Raw genomic sequence first — 25,619 nt, forward strand, 5'->3', positions numbered from 1 at the left:
CCTGCTGACAAGGTAGTATTTTATTCAGCAACATTCTAAGAATAATTCAGTAGAGATGATAAAATAGCAAGTTTATGCCTGTTCAGCACTAGACAATAAAATGTCAATATTCACCCGTCACATAGCAATATCGCCAGCAAGTCAGAGCCCTGTTAAATGAGGAACTTTACAAACATACAGCAGAAGACACAATTCTTGCCGAGAGAAGCCACGCTGACAAAAGCTCACTGGGGCCTGGCTGATTTAGGCAATAAAGTAACCGATAGCAAACCCCAATTAAACTAGGCATCGCCAGCAAAGGTTCTCTCGACATTGCCTTTACCCACCTAGATCCCTATTGTTGCAGGTGGATATTTACAGCTCTTGGGTCAAACCAAGACCTTTGGAGTAAATTGCTGCATATCCCATGACCATGACACCCTCTGAAAATGGGGGCTAAGAGAAACAATATTTGTTTACCTCGTACAAACATTTGACCTTCTATGTAACCCAGATGAGGGTTTCAAAGGCATGACTGTATCTCATTTAATGTTTCCATCACTCGCTCTCCACTCTTTGCCTTCACGGATGGCCCATTCCAGCTTCACCACTTAAGCGCGATCCCCATGGAGCGCATCGCTGCAGGCAGCTCACCCAGGGAGAATTTCCAGCCGGCGATGAGGAACCCCTGGCTGCTGTTGACAGCAGAGGCTTTGGAAAGATGACGGTCTAAATTCAATTGTTGTTGCTGAGGTTGTGCCGCTGAGATCTTATCACTCTGGGAAACACACATGGAAGAGATTTAAACAAATACAAACAACAGAAAACAGAGCAGAACATTAGATCTAAAACTACACCCATTAGAAAAATCCGGCAATGCCTTGTCTCTTGGTAAATACTGAGCCTGCAGCGATGTCCTTTGCACGTAAGTCCTATAAAGGAGGGATGGCCTGTCTGCCAGCTAGACTAGCAAAGGACATCGGCAAGACAGAAGGTGTGGTTTTAGGCTATCACTGAAAACCCCTAATTCAAGTGATTATTTATACAACCAACAATCTCCTGGGAACAGCGGTACTCTGGACCCACCTTTCTTTTGGTACTGTGATGACACAGGCTAAGCCACTTTGAAATTGTATGAGGTATTCTCATGTTTTAACTGGAACACTATCATAACTTTTTATTTCTTGGCTTCTATTACTCACTCAGGAGCATTTCTTACAGCACTGGGCCACCTTCCAGGCATAATAACATCTACCAAAGGCACTGAGTATGTCCTAGTTTTTCTCAGAATACAGCCTGGAGCAAAACGACTACAATACAGCAAGTGCAGAAGAGAACCAGCAGCAAGGAGGTCACATTGTAATTAAAACCAAATCAAAAAAAGAGCAAACCAAAACTGCCTAATCTGTGACCCCAGGACAAAATCGTTGCGAACAACAAACAAAATCAGTTACAGTAATGCTTTGCAGAACGAGTAGCGTAAGAAAACTCTGCAGAGCAACGCGCGAGCAGGGGCAGCCCCGATATTCCCAATTCCCAGCGCTGATGGTTCAATATCTTTTTCCGCCACCGGCAGGGAGGAGCCGGGGAACGCGCACTCCCCGCCTGCGCGCCGAGCAGAGCACCCACGGGTGGACGCGGGGCTTCCTCAGCGCCAGGGCACCTGAAGGAGAGGGCAAGCCGCCTGTAGGAGTGTAACTTGTAACAGGCAACACCAACAATACATTAGCTGACAGACCTAAAGAGATGAGCACAGCAAAGATCTCTCAGGATCTACCTCCCCAGTGTCCACATCACTGTACAGTACACAACTGTAACAAGCGCTTCGGGACTAGGGGAAGGGTGAGAACTCTAGAACTTAATTTCCAAGCACAGTCAGTGCTCCTGACAAAGTAGGACCATCCACTCCCCAGGATCATCCAGCAGCCTGTAGTAATAAACATCTCCAAAGGCAAGAGGAAAAAAAAAAAAAAAAAGACAGAAATAGTTCCATTAACACACATAAACAATAAAAAGCATGAAGATAAAAATATTCATGAGTTATTTCTGGTCCAGCCATTCACATCCCCCTGAGGTGCCCTGTTGTCTGGTTACACCCAGATTCCCCGAGAAGTGCCTGAACTGTAGCCCAGCGGCCCTCCCAACCCCTACTTTGGGTGGAAGAAAGATGCGCTACGTAACTCATCATTCCTCCAAGCAAGGAGGAGTTCTTCACTGTCATCCAAGAGCCCCTTCTCCTCCTACAGGTGCCAAAACTTCCTTCCCTTCCACCCACCACTGTCCAGCCTTCACAGAGCTGTTCTCAGCCCCCAGCATCCCTGATCGAAGGCAACACTGTCATCTTGCCATCCCCCCAACAAAGAGGAATTATAAAGACTGAAAGAGGGAGTGATGGCACAGCATAAGAAAAGAGAGAAACCAGCCTGAGCACCTAAGATCACTGCAGTTTGTATTTATGCCATACATCTGCATTCATCCCCTTTTAATTGTTCTCATCCTCCTTTCCAAACAATAATGGGGATTTTTTTCAGGTATCAGACCTCTGGATGCCTATTCAGGTGTAAAGTCTTGGCATACTGTTGGATTTATGTTAAACTAGCTCATTACTATTGAACAATACCCAGTGAATTGGCTATTGTTCAAAGAAATCACTTATCAAGGCCATGCCCAATAAAAACAAACTGTTAGTGCAAAGTTTTGAAGCGTATGAAAGGAGGATTAAGGAAGAAGGATGTTGCAGTTAATGTGTAAGATTAAGAGATGAGAGATCTGGTTTTTATTAAAGGGACTCTCCCTGTGATGTTGGACAAGCTGTATAAAATCCCTTTGTTTTCATTTCTTTCTGAATAAAATGGGAATAATACTATTTTCCTACCCGGTGGAGAGGTTTAGATCACTTCGCACTACTGCTTACAGTGCCTACCACCAGAATGCCTATGAAGCACGCCGTGAAAGAAAAAACAACTCAACCAACCACATCCGACTGACTGAATTTTTAAACTCAAATGAATTGACTTTCATCCAACTCCCCAAACCGACTACACACCACGGGGCTAAGAATAAGCATGAGAAACGACACCCTACAGGGCAATTTTCTGGAGAGGCTGGAAGCCCCGGGAGAGGGGCTGGGGATGAGAGCACCTCCTCATCCGTGACCGCACGGCTGCGCCTGTGACAGTCTCATCCATTTTGTGTCGCGGCGCAGTGTCCCAGGGGCGGCTGCGGCCCGGAGCGTGCTCTGCACCCCCCAGCTCCCGCGCTGCTGCCCCACACACCCCCGTGCCTGCTGGGCTGCAAGGCATCGCATCGCATTTACGCGGCTGAGACCTCCGCGGTCCTGCAGAGGTAACCAAGTTTTAACCGCTCGCCTCTTCGGAGCAAGCTGGCGCGTTGCATCCTTTCCAGCGGATTTTCGGTCTCGCTGCTGGATGAGGCAGGGGATGCTGGGGAAAGGCTGAGCCCAAAAAGTCTGAGCTCTGTGAGCTGCAGATGTGCAGGAGGTGGGCACAGCTGGGCTGGGACTGGGGGGGACCACTCTGCTGATGCCTTGCTGGACCGAAGGGCAATCACATACAGGGCTCCGCTTCCTACGTTTCTGGGGAAATGACTGCGCTGCCTCCTACACGCTCTGCAAGAGGATATAGCACAGAGCCGCACTGCCTCCAGAGCCCGATCCTGTGCTCGGCTCTGACATGTCACAGCTGGAACTGCTACCCACCACTGTGAGAAATGGCATTCAGTCATCAAGAAAAAAAAAAACGAAAAAAAAAAAACGAAAAAAAACCACACTGCACTTCAAGCTTGGCAAAGCCTGGTAGGAAATTTTCAAGGAGGCCTGTTTCTCCCACACATTCTCTGCATTCGCAAGATTATTATTACAATTTAAGATTACAGACAAATAGCTTTTAGAACATTCAATGGGTGACTGCTTTGGCTTTTAAAAATTGGCCAAGATGTTGTAGATGTTAAAAGAGGCTGCTGCATGCCCACAACATCTCCTTTCCCATTACCATCAGCAACACTGCGCAATCCTCTGTAAAGTAAAGACACATGCTGGAGCATTAACGGTAATAGACGGATAGGCTGAGGTTGCCAACGTGCATTTCTGTGCGTAGGTCAAGCAAGACGGAACACAAAGGAGAAACATATAGAACAAATGCTCTCAAATAATCACCCTCCAAGCAGTAACTGCATATTGAATCAAAACCACCATAGATTTACTCACAGACAAATCCTACCCAGAATAGCAACCGAGAAACCCAGACATGTATCCGGGGGGCCACCCGCTCCATGCACCATGGGGTCGGCTCCTCGTGGGCGGCCACCGCTGCTGTCTTCACCCGCCTCTTGGAGGTCCAAGCTCTCTGCGGTGGGTGTGGAGGGAGGAGACCTCCACCCAACCGCAGCCTTGCAACACTTCCCAAGTATTTTCATTGTCAGTTCCCTTCATAAATAACTCAAAACCAGGTTTTGATGACAGTCTGAGGCTTGTCATTGCTCCTGCCATAAAAGCACAGCAGAATGGACAGAGGAGTCCATCCAATCTCACAGTTACACCGGAATCAAGAAAAGCTCAAATTAAACCTGGAAATATCCCATCCTGCTCTGCTTTCACTAATTTGTGTGCTACCCCACTGCAGCAAGCCGCAGGGGTGCCTCCCCCAGCTCCCCACAGCCTGTTCTCCCCTATGGGGCAGCGAGGCTCCTGAAAGGTGGCCTGGGTCACCACGGGTGGCATGAGTCACCGGGGGGGACGGAAGTAATCTGCACAGTTCCAAATACTCTGAGACACTCTCTCATGAATCAAACAGCTGAAAATAAACGCCAGCAGCCTGATAAGCGGGGCAAGCGCGTTGGAGGAAAGTGTTTTATGGGTCCTCCTTCCTTCCTCTCCTCCCTTTTTTTTTTTTTTGGCTAAACACACAAGGTTTTCTTCGGGACGCAGCTTTCCACATCACTCGTGAGCTTGTGTAACCCAGCTTGTGCAAGCAGCTGTGGACGCCTGGTACTGCGGGGGGCTGCCGGGCTGACATCGGCCTTGACTCGGCAGCTCCCATCCCGAAACTCGAGTCCCAGGAGGTCTCTGCTCCTGGCTGCCACATGTACTGCCTCTGGGGTCTCCACGTGGGCTGCCTGCGGGTTTGTTTGTGCTGCGCTCCCCCGGCCGGATTCAGTGGCGATGGGCTGCGCTGGCAACGCACATGGACAACGAGGAGGAGAAGGAGCCATTCCTGGCACAGGCCCTGGCCAGCCTGCCCTGGTACATGGAGAAGGGCAGATTTCAGCCCCCCCCGCACATCCTCCCACCAGCATCCCTGCTCCTTGCAGCGGTATTGCTCCTCACGACCCCTTCACATCATCCCACCTGCCAAGACTACCACACCCCTGATGCCCGCACACCTCCTGCTCCCACCAAACACCTGGCAGCACCTCCTTGTTTGCAAACTAAACTCCGCAACCGAGTACAACACAGGGCACAGAAGGAGCATGAAGGCCATTAAGGACCCCAACATGGAGTACCCGCCTTACTGATGCCAGCAAACTGCAGACCGAATGTAATCTCTTTGAATGAGAGGCGCCTGGAGACACTGATCGTTCGGGGAGGCACAGGGACCGTGTATCCCGTGCCAGCATGGTACAAGATAGAGCTTGCCCACAGCTTGGTTACATGTCAGGCAGAGGAAGGGAGAGAAAGCCCGCAGTGATGATGAAGGCAGGCAAAGCCAGCACACTGACACAGGAAGAAATGAAACGCTGGGGAGGCATTTGGCCTGTCATCACTTAAAACTTGCAAACACAACAGTGGTTATTACCACAGTCGAACAATGAAACTGGAAAAAAACAAGAAGCCTCCACTAAGACAATTGCTGAATCAAAACAGCTACAAGAAGTAAAAGTTTTGCTCTTCCTTAGCATAAAATGCTTGTCTTCCCACGGCACATATCTCGTCTCAGCTGCTTTAACACCTTGTGCCACGTGCTACAGAATGAGGTGGCTCAGCAGCTCAGGCAGGCTGTCAGAGAGCTGCAGCTAAGGGTGGCCAAAACTCTGAGTTTGTGAGAAGTCTAAACCTCTTGAAATCTGGTTTGCAGCAAAAAAAAAAGAAAAAAAATAACATTTGCACAATTTCTCGTGCCACAGAATGATTTTCCCACCTAAAAAGAATATCTGGTAAACATCAGCATGAGGCGTTTCTGCAATCTCAGCTATTCCTTCCATGAAGCCCAGTAGCTCTGAATTAAATCAAGATGAAAAATCACAGTGAAAGTGTCTGCTCCCATTCCACCCCTTCCCCTGCTCTCCCAGCTCACCCCGACAGCCTGGAAACCCTCGCCGCCTGGCTTAGGTCAGGGCTGTAGGTCTGGGGGGAGCTGGGCTGAGAGCCCAGTGCCCTCCTCAGCATGAAGCCACTGACCCTACAGGTGAAACCAACTGGTGGCTAAACCGGCCCCACCAAGGCCAGTGGGAACCCAGCAGGACCCTCAGCAGAGTCCGGGCTTTGGCGTGTGGCATCCGATCCACTGAGACACTTCTGGTGGTGCCAGACGCAATTTGAAAGTCATCTCCCAACAACTCAGCTCGCTTCTGGTAAGTACATTTTAAAGCTCTGGCCGGACTGGCAGGAGGCCACGCCGGCCAACACAACGACCCAGTGCACGAGGAAGCCCCTGGGAAGCTGGATATCAATGCCACAGAACGCTGCATTTGACCTACAGAACAAGGTCTCATAACGCTCCTTTACATCATCCCAGTGGCCATTACTGGTTTTCCCTACAGTTGCGCTCAAAGCAAGCTGCTCTTGGTGCTGTTCCTAACACACGTAGTCACCCTGCGAGGATGCTTCCATCCAACATGGCCAACAAATAAAGGTGGGGAGAGGAACACAACCAAGATCCGCTTGCTTAGTTCCACTGCCAGGCTGGCAACAAAACTTCCATCTGCTGGGATGGCCAAAACATGTTCCCTTTGTATTCACTGTGCACTTGGAATTACATCTCTCATGTTGTCCTGGGAGTCTCCTTGAACATAGACTCCTTTGGTTTTTTTTTTAATTGAGAATCCCTGGGGCATTTTAAGCCAATTCTGGTAAAGCAAAAGCAAAAACACAAGCCGTACATGCCAGTGAAGGTTCGGATTCAAAAAGCAACATGGGAATGCCATGGCTCAGGTGTCTCTTCTCCGTCACCAGGGAGTGAACAGCCCAGGTGCTGCTGCTTTGCCAGGCAGGAGAGGGCAGGGAGGCAGGAGAGGGCACGCAGCCATGCTCCCCAGGGAACGCCAGGGTTTGTGCTCCCTGGAGAACGCTGGGATTTGTGCTCCCTGGCTTGAAGCACCCCTGGAGAAGACATCCCAGCACATCACTGGCAGCAGCATTTGCTCAGCTGTGGTATCTAGCTGCAGAGGGAAGTCCAACAAGCCGGGCAGGCTCGTTGCCAAGATGAGTAATCAATAACCATTACCACATCCCAGCCACTCTCACCCCCAAACCTGCACTCCCGGCTCCACTTTTCGGCAACAACAAAGGGGGAGGAGGAAAGCCTTCCCTCCGTGGCAGGTGAAAGGCCACTCCATGGGAACAGGCAGGTGTCTAACGGCAGCAGCCACACGCCCAGGACTGACACACGCTGCCGGCAGGACCAGTGAGCCAGCGGGACCCGGGGCACTTGCCCTGGCTCACCGGCCGCAGCACCCCTGGAGGAGCCCAGCTCCAGCAGCCCTGCTGCCGGCACTGGGTGGGCTCCTCTGTGGCCTCCCCGCTGCCAGCCCTCAAAACTGCCCCTCTTTCTCCCAGGCAGCTTCCACTCCCCCTGCAGCCCATGGACTCAGGGGACGGATGGCATGGGGAGGCTCCAGCTGTGGTAGGGCAGCTCAGAGCAGAGGACAGCTGGGGACAGCCCTCGGGGAGGCCAGTGGTAGGATGGGGTTCCCAGCCAGCCCAGAGGAAGGATGACAGACAAGCATTTATAGCCCAGGCACCCGATTCAGTCACTCCTGTGAAGGCCGTGAGCATGGTGGCCATCAGCTGGAGGCTGATGATGGCCCCCTCCATCTGCAGCCTCTGACCAGGCAGCACAACACTGGCGGACAGGAATGGATAAACTAAGAGATCCATGGTGAGATTAGGCTACAGTTTAATATTTTGTTTCATATAAATATAATATTAAGTATAATAAGCTGCAGTCACCCATCCCACCAGCCAGTAACTCTCAGGCCTTAGAGAAATTCTTCCATACAGATCAAAAGCGGCACTGTGGAGGCTGCAGCTTCCCCAGAAGATCTTCCTTACCAGTGCTCAAAGAAACACTGGGATTTAAGGCTGAGCTCCCCACCCCCCAAATATGTCACCTTGTTCCCTCCTCCTGGGGACACCACAGCAGTGGCAGGGCACAGCCCTTTGCCCACAGCAGAGGCACGGAGCCGTCCACACACCCTCCTGTCCCCACACTGCAGGTCCCAGGTGGACCCTTCTCCTGCACACCAGCTGCAAGACCCACTGAGCATCATCTTGGGGAGAGCATGGGAGGGAAAGGAGAAGCGGAGATGCTGGAATACAAAGTTGGGGCCAGGAAGAGATGCACTGATGGTGCTGGCTCTCGTGGCGGTGGGGGCAGCCCAGCATTGTGCAAGAGCCCTCTCCCAGGACAGACTCGGGAGCCAGCAGAGCAAAGGTGGCCGCTTGGCTGACGGGCGCTGCCTGCGGCGGTGGCAGGGTGTTTCCCTGCTGTGCAGGGTCCAAGGGTGACGCGGGGCTGTGTGGCACTCTGCAGAGACCTTTGGTACCCCCAGCCTGGCAGGAGCACTCGTTGTCACCACGTGAAGACAAGAGGCAAAGGTGACCCAGGCAGAGGGCAAGCCACCATCAAGGAGTCACAGCTCCAAATATGCCCCTTCCCACCCCAAACGCCCAAGTGCAGAGAGGTGACGCAGGACCTGCACTCATCCCCATCACCGCACCCACGAGGGACAATCCCAGCCACCAGCACGTCACAACCAGTTACGTGCACAAGGGCTGGGATGCCTCGGATGCCTCCTTCTCTCCTGCCACTCCGAAGGGATCAGCAGTGAACCTAAGGCAAGAGGAGGCGGAGGGAATTTCTCCTCTTCCTCCACACCAAGGCACTGAATCCCAGCTGTGCCAACAGGAGGAGGGTTACTTCAGAGCCAGGGACATCTTCCCACCTCCAGTCAGTTGTCAGGGCGCCTCTCATCCTATCTTCAAGTTTTGGAAAGCAAGGATCAATCTTTTACCAGCTGTGACAGTTAAAAGCCCCAGCAGCTCCTGTCTGCTCCGTGCCCACCCGGGCCTGCTCGCTACAAGGCTCCTTCTGATGCTGAGATGCAACTCGAGATGATCCCAATTAAAGAAGCGAGGCTGTCACCATTTTCAGCTGCACTAGTGAGATGAGAAAACTAATGGTGTCACCGAGTGTCTGCAGGAACAAATTTACAAACCTAATCACCTCCCAGCATAGCCGGGCTGCCAGTGCCTGAAGGAGGGTGATAGGGGAGAAGAAAGCTTTCGGGACTCTTAAGGAATGTTAATTTACACTAATAGGAATCGGATCTGTCCTTGCCTGTAGTCAGCAGCAGAACTGAGATCCTGAACTGGAATATTAATGCAAGTGCTCCATGGGAGATGGAAACCTCTCCAAACCTCTCTCAAATGATAAGAATTAAACATTAGAAGAGAAGCACAGCAAGCTGCAATGCAGTTGTGGTGTCGGGAGGAGTCTGACGAAGGAGGGGTTTGAGAAATTCAGTGGAGGTGTCACTGCCTCCTGGTAGTGCCCGGGACCACAGAGCCCTACTGACCACTACCTGACATGCTGATTTTTCCCTCCAGACGCCCTTCCAAACCTGGGTGTGATCCCTGTTTCTCCTGTAAAATACAGTATAAATGAATTTTTAATGCTGGGTTGATCAGGTGCATCCTCTGTGCTTAATGAAACACGCTACGTGGGAACAGGAAAGGAATTGCCTATTGGGACAGTTGTTGTATTTTGTTATTCTATATAACTACTGTTACATTTTAGGGGAAGAGAAATACCTCTGACACTTCTTTTCAATGAGGTACTAAGGATTTGGGGTGTTCGGCTTGAGATATGGCACTGAAAAGGGGCAGCTCTTTCTGGAAATAAAGCTGATGGGGAACGCCTGACAGTGAGACGGGGACAGATCCAGGACAGCACTTGCTGCTGAAGCCTTTAGCAGAAGCGGGGCCTGGCTACGAGTTATCACCCTGAGGAACATACTGCAGGTGTCAGGCAGGCCTTTTAAAAGGCATTTTGTTCTCATGAGCTCGTTTTTCCCTCCACCGTGTGTTTGGCCGCAGGGGTTACAAAGCAGCCGAGCATCTCCACGGCACGGAGCCACCGCAGGGAGGAACCAGCCCCGCGCTGGGAGAAAATCCACAGCCAAGCGGCACTTTGCTGAATGGAAATGCATCGTACTCCAGGTTTCTTACCAAAGCTCAAATGGGGTAGTCGGGTCGTTCCTGTACATCCTACCCTGTCCTCAGGAAGCTCCTGCTGCCAAGTCCCTCTCCCATGTTCCATGATGCCTGCAAGCAAGCGGCACCCAAGGCAGGGATGTGCCTTCTGCACTTACTATATCAGGACCCAAAAGGACAAAAAACAAGGTCGTGGTGAGCCTTGCATGAAAGCGCTTACTGGAGAAGAGGACAAAAGCAAAACCTTGTTAGGAATACGCACGGGTTGGGCAGCTCAACGCCAAGCTAAGCCCCCAGCCCTGAGGCGGCTCCCACTCTACTCCTGGCCTCTCAGACCGCCATGACTAACATTTGGAGGTTTACTCAGGGTTCAGCAGCAAAATCCAGCAGCCAGCCCTCCCTCCCTCCCCCCTCCGCCAGGCAGCCGCTGCAGGAGCTGCCAGGAGGGACGGGCAGGGAGACCCCGGTGGGCGAGAGGGCAATGGCCTTCCTCCCCCCGCAGCAGCATCTGCGGCACTGGGGGCAAAAGGGGCCACAGAGAGACCCCCCCCGATGCTGAAACACCCTGTCCTTGCTCCTCTGCTGAGGGGTGAACAGCACGGGCTGGGCAGGGGGAAGAGGAGATGGGCCACAGAGGGTGCCATGGGGACCCCCCAATCCCTCTGCCTCCCTCTCGCAGCCCAGACCTCTCCTTGGCTTCACTTTGGCTTCAGCAGAAGTTTCCTGTTCCTCGTTATTAGAGAAAAGCAAAGCCTTTGAGCCCCGTAATTCACTTTGCAAGCGAGGGGCAGGACTCAGAGCGATGGCAGCCGTCACCCCGAGTGCTCTGCATCTCCTCCCGCTTCCCACCCACCCCATCACACAATGGCACAGCACCTCCGTGAAGGGGAACAGCATTAATCAATGACAACCCAAGAGCGATCCTTTGGTGCTCAGCTATTGATGGAAAGGGAGAAGTCTATTTTTTTTTTAAACCTTTGAAATGAAATTACCCCCAGTTGAAACTAATGATTTATTTTTTTTTCTGTTATTACAGCTTAAAGGTCGATCTGCCATAGCATTTTTTTTAGCAAAAGGTCTTTGTAACAAGTATGTCAGTAACATATCTTAATTTTTCTGTACACTCAGCAGATACACGGTAACAACTGCATATGAAATTGCAGAGCATCGATGTCGAAGGCTGACATCAAAAAAATAAAACGCGCCACAGAAGGACTCTATTTTTCTGTGTCACTTACATGACAGATCTCCTTAATTAAGTAGTTTGCTGGCAGAGAAAATGAATGAACGAGAGAGAAATTGCCTCTCTTTGCTATTAACGTCTCTATTGTTTTCTTATGTATCAGGGTAATTTAATGTTACTGCAAGTGAGGATTAAAAGCCTCAATTAGGGGAAGGCGGGGGGGGACAGAAGAGGCTGACAAGAAGCCCCAAGCGGAGCTCGGTGGCACTGGACCATGGCTGGGACTGGAGCCCGTGTGGCATCACCGCTGGGTCATGTCCCGGGAACCGCTCGCCGCTGCGGGGACAACGGCTGGTGGGGTCGGGGGGTGTCCTCCAGGAGGGTTCGTGAAGGTCTGGGCAACGAGTGCCCGCAGCCCCCGCTCTCCCTGATGCTCTGCCCGGGGAGGGGGGGGACACACACCGCCGGCGGGGGCAGCTCCCAGGGGCGCGGGACCCGCCGGAGGAAGGATGCCGTTGGCGGGCACCAGGCGGAGCTGGTGCACCAGGGACGGGCGGTGCTGGCGCACGTCCCCCCCCCAGCACCCCCGGGGCCGGCCCAGCGCACACCCCCGGCCCCGCGGCTCTGCCGCCACAGCTACAGGAAAACAAGAGAGAACAACTGGGGAAAAAGAAAAAAAAAAAAAGGGGGGGGGGGGGCGGGAAGGGGGGCGGGGGGGGGAAGAAAAAAGGGGAAAAAAGGAGGGGAGAAGGGATTTCTGGCAAACTCTGAAAAGCCCCAGAGGCGAGGGGACAGGGCACCCAGCCACCCTCAAGCGATATGGCAGACAGGCAATAGAGGAAAATTTACGTTACTGCTACAGCTACATCAACGGAGGGACCCATCAGTCAGCGGCTCTGCCCCCTTCCCATGCACTTTATGGGAACAGAGACCCTATGGATGCCCGTGCTGTGGGTGCGACGTGTGTAGGTGCCAGCACACGCCGGTGCAGCCCACAGAGGAGCTGCAGCTGCCACTCTCTTCTTTGGCTGAGGGACAATACCTGGTTTGTGCCCCCCTTACAAACACAGAATTTCTGATGCACGCAACGTTTTTTGCTCCACCAAGTGGCTGCGAAGCTTTGTCTCTCCTGGGCCTCCACACGGAGCCCAGCACCAACACAGATAAATAATATCCTGCCTGAGCTGAGAGAAGAAAAACTCCCAGCCCAGACCCTCCAGTGTAAATCTGGAAAGCTCAGCCATGCTCGCTGGGCTAACTTCAGGATTCACCGAGGTGTTCACAAAAGCTGGATTTGGCCCACAACTCAGGAAAGAGGAGTGCATTCAGCATTTGCTTCCCCGAAAGAATCAAACTTGCCAACTTCTCTTTCACAGGAGAGGCCAAGCCTGCAGTGTCACCCCTGCTCCAGTGGCCAGGTGCCAAGGCCGAGGTTGCCCAGGTGCCTGCCTGCGCCGCGGCAGGGTGCCAGGCGCAGGGGGGAGCAGCCCCTGCCTTTGTGCTGTATCCAGGCAGTGGGGAGTACCCCGGCTCCTCCACGGCAACTTTTCCCTCAGAAATACCACTCTACGCTTGGGAGGAGACAAAAGGCACCGTTTCTGTAGCCAGGGGCTAAAACAACAAAAGCACCAGCAGCCGCCTCGGCGGGTTGGGCTAGGGCGATGCCAGAGTGAGCTCTCCTGCTCCATCCGACTCCCGCTGCCAGCGGCCCCTGCTCTTAGCACGCACCCTGCTCCCACTTTGGCACTGCAAGAACAGATTTCCCCCCTCCGACACCCAGACTGTGTGACCAACCCAGGAGAAAAGCCTTTCCCTTCGGGCTAGGACTGTTCACCATCATCCCGTCCTGAGCACAGCCATGGCAGCACCTCAGCTCCCCCGTGGGAGCAGGGTCACCCAACAGCACGACTTGCAGGAGCCCCAGGGTGACACCAGCTGACAGACGTGAGGGTGTCCGCCACCCTCCCAAACGCACACATCTCGGAAAATTAAAATCTTGTTTCTCAAGTGCCCACCCATAATGACCAGCCCGGCTGCTGTGCATTGGGGTGTCCATCAGAGGAATTGGCATCTCAGCATCCATAGTACCATCACTGGTGCTCACAGACAAGTCAGAACCATTTCCTAAATGGTTCTAAATCATTTATATCAAAGATGACACAAATAGATGGTAAAAAACCCATCTATTTTTTTCCCCTTAATTCAGGATTGCAATGCCATCATACCACTGGGTATAACTTTGCAAAACTCTCTCTTCAGTTTTCCATCAAGACCGTTTTCCCCTGCGTGCTTTGCTGGGACCAGGAGATGGGATGGGATCTGGGGAGAGAGAAGCCTCCGGCTCAGCCCACCGCCGGCCTCACCAGCCCCACACGTCTGCCCCTTCCCAAGGTCTAGCTGCTTACCTGCCAGCTGCTCGCATGTCTTTTGGGGCACAGGAGCCTCAGCAGACCCCTCTCAACCCGTGGTTTCTCTTATTAGTCTTTTTAAAAACAAACGAACAAACAAAAAACACCTGAAAGAAATGGCTCAGTATGTAAGGAAGGAACATAAAATAAAAGTTGCAGAGATATGAACAGTCTACAAGAAGTATAAAATTTGCTTGCCGCTACTGAATGCATCCAGGGATAAACAGCACCCTCCGACGCTAGCGCTGCCTGTGTAATACAGCATTTCTGCCAGCTGTACCCTGCGCTTAAGACATGTGGATTTTACATGCTCACTGTTACAAGAGTATTTTCAGGACAATTTTCCTTTGACTCAAATTCCTTCTGTGATCTGTTGCAGACAGGTGAACCTCATGTATCATTTTATTCTCTTCCCCCCCCGCCCCGTGCTAGGTACTGACCTTCTACACTCCTTCTCTCAGGTAAAACGGAGGCCGCTAAACAGAGTCATGCTGAAGTGTGACTTGGCATAAGAGGAGACAGAAGGGCATGAAATCTCTCTTTGAAGTTGTTTGTCCCAGGAATCCCACTTCCGTCTTAGCCCTGTGTTGATGACCCTTGGTCCATGCCCACTGATCCACATCCTCGCAGCCCGCCCTCGCACACCCGGCGGCGAGCCCGGAGAGCTCACCCACCCGCAGGCTCCCCTCTTCGCTGCTCTCCTTGGTGAGCAAACATTTTCTCCAGCTCTGAAAAGCACTGGTGCCATTTCTAGCATGCTGGGTAAGATGAAGTAATCACCCTCATTGCCGTAAAATACCACAGTACGATTTATTAAAAAGTCCAAAATTTCATGGAGCTTATGAAAACATGGGGGGGGGGGGTTGTAATTGTCCAGTGAAATAAGCATCCTGTTCAGCTTTCTGCAGGTTTCGGTCCCTGAATCGGAGGGTACATGAGCATCACTTCCAGGGCAACACCAGCTGTGAGACCACAGAGCAGGGACTGCCCTATTCCCACCTGAAGCTCCTCAGACCAACTTCCCGAAGCTCGAGCCGCCATCCAGCAGTGGCACAGCTCTCCAGCCCCACTGGGCTGCAGAGCCCACCAGCAGCTGAGGGGTGGCGTTGGACGTTCCCGGGTAAGGCGGCTGTGGCTGTGCAGGGTGGGCTGTGTTCAGCTGGCACACCTACAAGCGCTGAACACCCATAAAATTGTGCAGAACCCCCCCACAGGAAGGCCCTGCTGCTGCCCATCACCCTCTGCCTCTCCATCGCCTGTCAAACGAGTTACGTGAAGAGGCGGCAATGAGAAGGCACTCTCCAAACAAATCCACACTTTTGTGTACAGCAGAGTTCAGATATATTTACGGAGAAAATACCTCTTTGCTTCTGCTGTTTGGAAGGTACGTACGATCAGACTTGGCTTTCTTTCTAATAATCTCATTCCTCTGTCATGCCCTTCCCATCTCATTCCCTTTGAGATTCACTTCATCCTACTTGAGAAAAGAAAGCTGCTGATCAAGACAGGAGCTATTCCATCATCTGTTGCTGAAACATTACTTCGTTTCTCCTGTCCTTTTTACTCTCCAGCATCCAGCATTTCCCTCCAAGACTATCAACTTCTCTTGTCTTCTGGATAATTCAAACCCAATTAGGATTGCCTGCTGATAGCTGCACGCTGGTCTAACAAAGCCTGGCCTGTTGCTGGGTTTGTTTTGTCAAGTGTCACACAAATAAGCAACAGCAGGGCTCACCGGAGCATAAACAGCTCAAACTATTCTCCCCAAGTGTTTGCTTTTCGCATGTACTGTGCTAATTTGGGGAAAAAGTCTCTCTAGAAACTTTTTTCTTAAAAAGTAGTTTAAAAGAATATTCTCACATGTCACATCTTGCATAAGACTGACAACACGGACAGCTTCTAAGTACCAACAACAGGGGGAGCGAGAAGGAACCCAGAGGAAAATCGGCATTACCCCTGTGACCGTGCCACTGCCTTGTGCCGATACATCCCAGTGAGGGATGACAAGTCCCAGCAGCTAGGGACATCCTGCTGCTTTCTAACCCCACCTGAGCATGTCACTGGCTATTATTTTAACATCTTAAAACAGCCCTAGGAGTCATATGGCTTATCCCCATTCATTGCACAAGAATCCTCCAATCTATTCTGCACTAAAAAAAAAAAACCCAAACAACTTTCTGTAAATACAGCGTTAATTTTTCCTGCTTTGCCCTCAGCCTCCTTTAGCATCACTCCGTGAAAAGCGTAAGCATCGGTGGCCACAATACGAAGAGGCACAATACACCCAAAAGCGCTCCGCTGTCGTTTGGAAGTGATGAGTCCAACTGGCATGTTTGTTTTCAGTCATATAAAGAACTCCTCCTCCTCCTCCTCCTGGGCTCTGCCTGTGGGGCTGGCCCGCAGCGTTTGCTCCTGGCAGCCTGAAGCTCTTCGTCCCGCTCCTTTGCTCCTTTGGGGGGCAGCGAGCGGGATCGGGGTCCTGTCCCGGGAGGACGCGGCGCTGCCGGCCACGTCTGCAGGTGCTCGCGGCTGGAGGAGGCTGCTCCGCAGGTCCCTGGAGAAGCGGTTCAGGGGGCAGAGGCCGCTTGCAGGATTCGCCACGGCAAGCCCGGTGTCGACGTTGGTCTCCGCTGCCTGCCGATGAAGGCGGCTCTCCCGCAGAGAAGCCTGCAGCTTGCTGCTCGCCTGCCTGCGGAGGGAGGCGGCATCCCACCACCACCGGGGTGATGGACCACTGTGAGAAGGGCAGAAGTGCCTGTGGAGGTCACCACTGGCTTCCTCAGGAATATGGGCTTTGCTTTGGTCAGATTTTGGTTTAGCTTTCGTGGCTCTGACGTCCTGGTTTCTCCACCCAGAATTATCCCGCTTTACAGGGAAAGGGATTGGGACAGAGTCCTGCAGGATTTTTTCATTGTCTGCATCATTATGCTGATGGGAAAGCCCAACATTTGTTTCATGGGGCTTGGAGCTGTCTTGAACCTGTTGAAGAAAATTTGGAGAGAACCTCATTAACATATCGTTCTAGGTTGACCAAGTGACGATGCTCTCACCCAGCCTCGCTGTGCTGAAATCTCCTGCAGCACGCCTCTAGAGAAGGGCACAGGAGTCTCACAAGCCTGAGCGATGGCAGATGAAACGCAATGCAGGTAATCTGATGGAGAAAAAACAATCCCAGCTTCCCATACAAAATGCTAGGTTGTGAGTTGACTGTAACCCAGGGTCTCATTGCTGTGACAGACAGCACCGAGTTAGCATCCGTTCAGTGCCTGACGGCCGTCTAAAAGCACACAAAATCTTAAGAATTATTCCAAACAAAACGGAGAACATTGTTATGCACGGTGCAGTTCACGTCCCAGAGCTGGACCATGATGCCTGTCCCTCACCTGCAGCACACAACAGAGTACCATGGAGCTGGGAATGCTCAGAAACGGAGAAGGATAATTGCAAGCAGAGTAAAGGAACAATCATGTATGCTGGGAATTTTAACCCTGGGGAAAAAAAAAAAAAACAACACAGTTTAGGAGGGAGAGAATAAAAGGCTAAAGACACCATGAACCGCCTGGAGAAACAGATAGATATTGTCCATTCCCTGCCATTTGCAAGGCAAGAAGCAGAAGCCATCAAATGAAGCCAGCTGGGGCCAGTTTCAATTAAAGGAAGGTGTCAGTAGACCTGGGGAAGTCCCTGCCAAAGTACGTTGGGGATGCAAAGAGTTCACACAGACGCAGGGTGAGACTAGATAAAGGCTTGGAAAGGGAAGAGTCACTGCAAGTTGCCTCAGCTGTCTGCGGGAAACCCCGGAGTTTAAAAGGGGCAGCTCAGGGGTGTATTGGTAGGGTTTAACACAGGCACTTGTCCTCTCGCTGTTCCTGCCAAGGCAGCCACCTATGGCCAGCCACGGACAGACAGCTGCAGCTGAAACCCAGTGCAGACAAAAAAACCTGAATCACCACGTAGTATCTATCAAGCTCTTCCGCGTCTCTTTGGGATTTTCCACACTGTGGTGCTCGTGGGCAAGTTTCAGAGGGCTCTCAGGACTACTGCACACCCACACCAGATTTGCTGCAGGTGACCTAAGCACAGCACACACAAATAGCTGTGCCTGTCCCAAAACCTTCTTGGAGGCATCAGATCTACTGGAGCTCCTTCACGTCTGCAAATCCTGACCGGTTGTTTTTGGAAAGAAACTTGCTTAGGAAGCTCTGGATCAAACAGCGTTCTTTTGATGGCTGGGCAACACATGGGCCAGCACAGGGCATACCCACCAGACCAGCAAGGCCAACAGGACAAGGACCTGCTGAGCACATCCCATTTGCTCCTGTGGAACATGCCACCCCCGGAGACACCAGCCCAGAGAAAGGCACCCGCCTCATCAGTCCTCTGCAAGACCAGAGGCATGTTTCACGTCTTTATTTACCAAACAGCACATGGAGGCCATCCTACTCTCCTACTTGCGTGTTAAGACTAAACTTGTAAAATCTGAGCAACAGAGATCTCCTGTAAACACTCAGAGAAAGGACATGGAATAGAACAGTAATTAGTGAGCAACTTCAGCAAAAAAAGGACAGGATGTAGTTTATTTACTTCTTTATCAAACTAGGTGGCTTGGGTTATCTCTTCCCCAATAAAACCATGAAAAGGGATCTTGCAGGCTAGAGGGGAGTGACAACTCCACGTGGGTGGCAATCCACGAGCAGACCCTTGGATTTGGTTTGCAATAAAGCGGAAAGTTGGGGGGAGGAGGGGTAGAATAAATCATTTGCAGATACTTGGAATAAAGATTTACAGTATGAACTGAAGAGGTGCGAAACAAAGCGCTGCGTGCCAGACTGTCAGCGTGCTGCGTGGAGCACCGCCACAAGGTACACATCGAGTTCAAGCGGACTCCAGCTTCCTGCACCAGGAGCAGAGTGCAGCACGGCTACACCACCAAAAAAACTTCTGAATTTCCTGCCAGTGAATTCATGAGCGTCTATCAGCTTAAAACCTTGTATCTACAGCAGGAAGAACCAGAGAGTAGCTTAAGAAGGGACCTCCGGAGGTCACCTGGCCCAGTCCCCTGCCCCAGGCAGGACCAACTTCAAAGCCACGTGAAGATGCTGAGAGTCTTGTCCGGTCCAAGTGGTGGCAAACCAGTTTACAAAGTGAGGAGTACATAAAGGCTGCCCTGAGGATTAGTGTTCAGAGTAGCATAAAAATAGGCTGTACAGAATAATTAAGCTGATTTATAGCAAATGAGCTCTGGAAGGAAAAGAAAAAACACGGGATGGGCAAATTATTTGAATATGCAGACTACAAGAAAAAAAAATAATCAGAGGTGGGAGAAAGAACACGGAGCTAAACTGTGTTGGGGGAAAAAAAAGCACACTGAGCTCAACTGCCCTCCTGCTCACATGTCGAATTCCCACTATGTATCATCTCAGCACGGGCTGTTTTGTCATTTTTTATTTATTTGTATTCATACAACCTCTGCACCGCACACTCGAACAGAAAAGGCAGAGGTTTCCTATGACACATTTCTTTAGCGCTTTTGCCCAACTGCAACTCACTCAAGAGCTCCCAAAAACCTGTGTCAGGCAATGTTGTATCAACACTATACTTGTAAGTATATTCAAAAACATTTATCATGTAATGACTTATCAGAAAAAGAATAGGCTGCTACAATCGTTTGGTTCAGGCAGGGAAGGGAAGATGTTAACCTAGCCTGCTCAAAAGAGCATTAATACTTTCAATTTCAGGCAAGCAGTAAAGATGTTAACAATAGAAAAACATTCCAAGGATCGATGGCATCACAGCACTGGCTGATACCGATTACTGCATTCAAAATTCAAAAGAAAACACGAACAAGCAAAAATCTTAATTTCCCATTTTTAAGAGAGTCCTGCTTTCCTTGAAAAAAAAATAAATAATAGAAAACCTCCTCTCGGAGCACGGCACACACGTACCTGAAGCAGAATTGTATTTCCTTCGTAGTCTTGCGTTTGCCACCTGGTGCTACTGATGGGAAAACAGGGGTTGGGCAGGAGAGGCACCAGCTGCCCGATTTCTTGCACCTTGAACTGCAGGGCTGACGACCCCCTCGGCTCAGCAGCCACCCCGATGGGCAGCTGCTTCAAGCAGAGCTGCACGGCAACGCTTTGGGTCGCGTACAGCACAAAGACGCAGAAGTTGCTCTTCTGCAGAGTCGCTTCTTTCTGCAGGATCATCTCATACAGTCTCACCGCGTCCTCGTAGTTATCGAAACCGCAGTAGAGGGTGACGCGCAGGATTTCGGGGCCACAGTGTACCCGCCTGATGCCCCACACAGGCAGCTGGTCCTCCAGGCCATAGAAGTCCTGGTGAGCTGGGGCATAGGGGTGGCTTTGGCCATTGACAATCTGGGCACACTGGTAGCGCCAGGGCGGACGCTGGAATTGCTCATGGACCTGGAAAATCCGTTCTTCTCCCAAGTCCTCGTGTAAAAAAAGGAGAACAGATATTCCAGGGAAGCAGCAGCTTCTCTTACGATATCTCTCATAGTATTTCAATGGAGTAAGTCGCTCAGACACCAGGAAAAGGCGAATGTCCAGGCAGATCCACTCTAAAAGCCGATCCAGAGTTTGCTGCAGAAGCAATGAGTGTCCCGAATTGGCGAGAAGATGCACAGTCATCAGAGAGTCTGTTCCCTCATCCATTGCAAAGGCTCCTGACAAAAAATAAAAATAGACAAATTGGTGCCTTCCCTCTCCTTCTCCTACTGCTGGAGCCTCAGTAACACGAGGGGTGTGTAACTGTAGGACTTTGACAGAATGAATTCAATCTTCTACAGGCTTTGCAATAGGCCTGATGAAATATGCACATAAGCACAGTAAATGTACACGAGGAGGCGGGCGAACAGTGACAAGGCATTCTGTGACCGGTGCCAGGTCACTTGCATAGAATCATAGAATGTGTTGCGTTGGGTGAATGGAAGGGACCTTTAAAGGTCATCTAGTCCAACCCCCCTGCAGTCAGCAGGGGAAGTCACAGCAGAGCTCAGCTGAAGGCTCATGTTCCAACTCCAAGCCTTGAGCTCTGGGCACTGCATGCATGCGACCAACGACGTGTCCAGAAACACCTCCGAGCCCTACCGGTCCTGTCCCTCACAGCCCAGGGCAGCCGAGGCGAAGAGCCCTGAAACACAAAGGCAGTGATTCTCCGAGATGAGATGATGTTGTCAGTGCACTTGCCTGTCAGCAGTGGAGACGGACGCGCCGGCTCTGGCCGAGTCCCACTGGCGCACACCTCGGTGGGATCGCTGCCTTTTGTGAAGGCGATGCGGCACTCGTGTTTGAGAACCTCAGCATATTTTCTTGTAGTCAGCAGGCTGGCTTTAGCTCGGTGTAAAAAGCGTGTGATCTTTGCGAGTCACACCCTTCTGGGGCATAGAGATAAGCTATTCTTTAAAAACAAGGAAGGAAAACAGACTAACAAAAGAAAAAAACCACCCATGTGAACACAACAGATAACAATAAGGGCTGATATGAATCAGCTTCAGGAAAGAGGAGCTTTGGGAAAAAACCTCAACTCCTAGTTACGCACTTCACAACACAGGTAGCTCAGGTCCTGGGTTATTATACATAGTCCATAAAAGCTGGGTTCCAGGCTTCCTCCTTTCCCTGCCCTGTTTGCCTCTTTCTTCCCCCTTTTTTTTTTTTAATGCTGAGATACCCATGTAATCAGCACCCTTAATGAAACTTTTTTTTTTTTCCTTGCTCCTTGAGTTTACATATTGGTACTTAATTTAGCTTACTGTGTAGACTACAATAGGAATGCTGAAAATACACCTCTTTCCAGGCCTCTTCTACTGTCTAGAAAATAAATCACACTGTCCCTTCACCTCCTTATTTTGCCAACTCAGGAGCAACACACACAAGTCAAGCCCACCCCCACTTTCTATACAGAACTGCGCCCACTGCAGCCAGTATTTCAATCAAAACTGGGGCCTCTGATGATGTATCCAGCTCCATCTAATTAAGAGCAACGCATCTCTCCGCTGACATACCAATTTCCCCCTCAAACAGCCAAACACACAGAGCTGTGGTTCACTGTGCAGAAATCTCAGCATTAATAAGAGTCTGTTACTCAAAACTCTGAACTAATTTTTTTTTTACTTTTTTTTTTTTTTTTTTTAAATACAACCCTAGCTTTATATTCAACTGAGCAAAATCTCCAAGGTCTTCAGCTACAAGTAGCAGTGACTGGGTTTCCTTTATGTAGGAGATCACACTCACTGGTAGAAATACACATTCATGCTTTAAAAAAAAAAAAAAAATAATCACACTCACACCAATGTACAGTAAAAATAAAAAGGCTGACTAGAAAATGAGGGAAGAAATGAATTTGCACTGATAGAGGCAAACCCACCCGCAACACTTCGAGCAAGTAACAACCACCGTTGGGAGGGAGACAAAAAAAAAAATGCAGCCTTCGGACAATTGCAGGAAGAGCGGGAAGAGAAGAGCGCAAGTGCTCCAAACATTATGGGGCTCTAGATGAGCTCTGAACAACACCGTTGTACTAAAATATGGAAGAGGAAACGATTCATCATCTCTTTGCTAGAGGGCAGGGGCAAGCAGTCAGCTGCCTTCCTGCATGCGTGGAAAAGGGGAATTTTGCCTGTACAGGAAACCACTGAAACTCAGAAAAGTCCATGGGGTGTCCCCTCCCCTCCCATGCACGGGTTCACCCCGACCTGGGCTCACCCTGCCTGTGCTCATCCCTCCCCGCGTGACCACCCCCTTGTCTGCTCCTGCACCGCAGTCCCGGTGCCTGCCCTCCATCTCCCCTTCTCCCACGGAGCAGAGGACCCCCCCGGCACTCCTCCACCCACAAAATGTTCATTCTCACGGCGCAAAGAGGGAGCAAGCGCTGGTTTCCTTGGGCATCCCACCCATCACTGCAGGCTGGCGCAGCTCTCAGACCCCATCCCCACTCGAATCGCATCAGCCCAGCTGTTCAAAATCCTGGGGGGGCAGCAGCATCACATTTCAAGGGTCACCAGGTTTTACCACAGCCAAGAAACTGAGCCTACACACAAAAAGGGCCAAATCCTGAACCCTCCCACCATGCCATGTTTCCTCCGCGAGCAGCGCGCTTGCTGGGGTTGACGGGGAAGCGCTCTCACTTGTGAGCTCTATCTGATGTAGCCTGCCAGTTTTAGGCCTGGTTCTTGGACCCATAAGCTCTCCAGCAGCACCAGGTCAGGGGTACCCACCACTCCTACCACCAGGAGCATGAGATGAACTGAACACCAGCCTTTGCTGAACCTCCTGCGGGGGGCAGCCCCACCACCCACCCTGGCTAAGCACCCTCCAGCAGCGGAGCACCCTGCTCCTCTTGCCCTGTGCTTTGACATCTAAATGTCCATGGGAAAGGGCTCAAATGCGGGCTCCCCAACCTCGGACAAGGGTATTCTCATGCCGTCACTTTGTCTCTGATCGCTTGCCCCCCCAGACCTCGGGGTAAAGCCAGGATGCCATGACCCCCCTGCCGCAGCCGGGTGAGTTTAGACCTCCTCATCTGCGGCTTTTCTCAGAGGCACCAAGAAGGTCTCGGGTGGGACAGGGATGACTGCCATCAGAAAAAAGCGTTGGCTTCTGCTGGACCTTGTAAGAAAAGGAAAGTGCTGGTTTCACTCCGATCCCTGAGCTTAATGAGTCCTTGCCTTCCTCTCTGCTCCCCCTGCCCCCAGCTTTCCAGTCTGGCTGCCAAACGGAAAAGCACATTATTCATAGTGACCTGCCGAACACGCCAAGAAAGATTTCTTTAAGAGATTAGAAAAATAGCAGTCCAATCTTATGTGAAAAGTCACTCTGCTGAGGAAAGGGGGGGGTGGGAAATAAATATTGATATGGTACTCAAAAAATATATTGGAGCCCCATTCCCACACGGTAGTGACTGGCAACACAGCAGGACGTAGAGCGGGCTGCTGGGGGAGTCCAGCGCTGGGCAAGAACAGGTCAAATAGGAGGATTTGTATCTACCACCGATATACACACTCTATAAAATATAGCCCTGCATAAAATAAACTCCAAACGTAAGCAACTAACAAACTCTTCATTGTGTCAAGCCTCAGAGAATACTGTCTGCTATACGTTTAACATCTTACAGTGGAAAGCCACAGCAAAATAATTAAAAATTCCTTTTCATAATGAATTCTTAAGATGTGCCTAGTCCTCTGCGGCGCTCAGAGCCCTTCGCTCCAGCTGACACCAACAAGACTGATGATGCATCACAGGATTTAATAACTTCATAGTAATATCTGTAAGGAAGTTACTTTGTAAGGATTTAGGTTTTTTATACTAGCACATAATTAACTTCAGAGAGACTGGGTGTCAATTACCTAAGCATCTCGGGAGCAGGCCTCATTTAATACATGCAACGTCTTGGGCTTACTAACTTTTTAAAAGACATTTTTTTGGTTTATGCCAATCTTAAGCTCTGCCTATAACAAGGACAAAAGTACTAAATTAACCTGTGAGATGACAATTATCTACAGCATAGACAGAACTGAGACAAAGATCAGGATTAAGGTCTTACTTGAATGCAATAAGCTTTTCAAAGAGGTCGTCTCTTGCTCCAAACCTTGTGACTCCAATTCATCATCGCTTCGGAGGAAAGCACAACCCCAATGACCAAAAGAGCAAAAAACCATCTAACCTCCTGCGTTTATGTAAGCAGGCTTCTGTCCCAAATGGTTCTTGTTTCTTCTTGTTAACCAGCTAACAAAGAGTAGGAATCCAGCAAGGGTCTGTCACCGGAGGCAGAGAGCGCTCCACCACACACAGTGAGGCAGGATCCACGCACATACACGCGCATTAACAAAAAGGAAAAAAAAAGAAAAAAAAAGAAAAGAAGAAAACCCAAATACGGTCGGAAAGAGGAGAGGGCGGGGAAGCTCGCTGCGGGCTGCCGCCTGCCTTACCTCGCGGAGCTCCCAGGAGGGCTGACCCTCGGCGGCTGCCGGGAGCCACGGCTCCCCGCCGGCAGCAGCGTCGGCACAGCCGGCTGCAACTCCTCCCATGGACGGGACACAGCCACCCGAGACTCCCACCCTGAGAAACACTATGCTGGGAGATGCACAGACAAGGTAGGGTTTCAAGACTCCCGGGAGATAAAATGCAAATGAAAATGAGGGAGGTGCCTCCTGACACCCATCCGCAGGGGCTGGGGGAACAGGCACCCTCCCGGCAGCATGGTGCACCCTCAGAGGGACAGCTGGGACCAAACCACGTTTTCCCTGTATGCTTAGTGCCTGTATTAACGAAAGTACAGCAAATAAGTTACCCTCAAGTGACACGGACTTTGGCGCAAGCGCAAGGCTGGGAGAGCAGCACGGAGACACGGGGAGGAGGGTGATCGCTGGCACCGGACCAAACCATGACCCTGCCGAAGCCCATGTTAAAACTGCCGCAGACTCTGAGGCAATCAAGCTTTTACCATTGGGACCTGAATGATCTCTCAGAAAAAGGAGAGCCTAGGCTGAGGACTGAGTTTCCAAATACATCCCGACTTCGACAGGATCTCGGAAACTCCACGTTAAACCAGAGCCACTGTACAAGTTTGTTTGCAGGAACTC

At 51.0% G+C, this 25,619-nt stretch overlaps 1 protein-coding gene across 4 annotated transcripts; it reads right to left on the bottom strand.

The window, feature by feature from the left end:
- FAM124B (family with sequence similarity 124 member B) lies at positions 1-25,313 on the bottom strand. 4 transcript variants are annotated; one of them, XM_074592348.1, is made up of 5 exons: positions 24,966-25,313; positions 24,701-24,791; positions 19,966-20,705; positions 14,461-16,999; positions 653-757 (listed from the first exon to the last, which is right to left on the bottom strand). In XM_074592348.1, exons 1-4 carry the CDS (start codon positions 25,062-25,064, stop codon positions 16,364-16,366), a joined length of 1,566 nt encoding a protein of 521 aa, XP_074448449.1. In that variant the 5' UTR covers positions 25,065-25,313; the 3' UTR covers positions 653-757; positions 14,461-16,363. The 4 variants fall into 4 exon arrangements, with proteins under 4 accessions (XP_074448448.1, XP_074448449.1, XP_074448446.1 ...); XM_074592345.1 differs by lacking the exon at positions 24,966-25,313 and adding an exon at positions 21,229-21,416 and having other exon boundaries at positions 24,581-24,762; XM_074592347.1 differs by lacking the exon at positions 24,701-24,791 and having other exon boundaries at positions 1-757.
- Between the last annotated feature and the right edge of the window lie 306 nt (positions 25,314-25,619).

Source organism: Larus michahellis, chromosome 6 (assembly GCF_964199755.1).
Source record: "Larus michahellis chromosome 6, bLarMic1.1, whole genome shotgun sequence".
Lineage (NCBI taxonomy): Eukaryota > Metazoa > Chordata > Aves > Charadriiformes > Laridae > Larus > Larus michahellis.

Bases quoted from the DNA above. Each gene is read 5' to 3' on its own strand.
- FAM124B (XM_074592348.1), bottom strand. From the start codon at position 25,064: ATGGGAGGAGTTGCAGCCGGCTGTGCCGACGCTGCTGCCGGCGGGGAG. The intron at 24,792-24,965 runs GTAAGGCAGGCG...CTCCGGTGACAG, and splicing joins CCTCCTGGGAGCTCCGCGAG to ACCCTTGCTGGATTCCTACT. The intron at 17,000-19,965 runs GTACGTGTGTGC...TTTCTTCAACAG, and splicing joins GAAATACAATTCTGCTTCAG to GTTCAAGACAGCTCCAAGCC.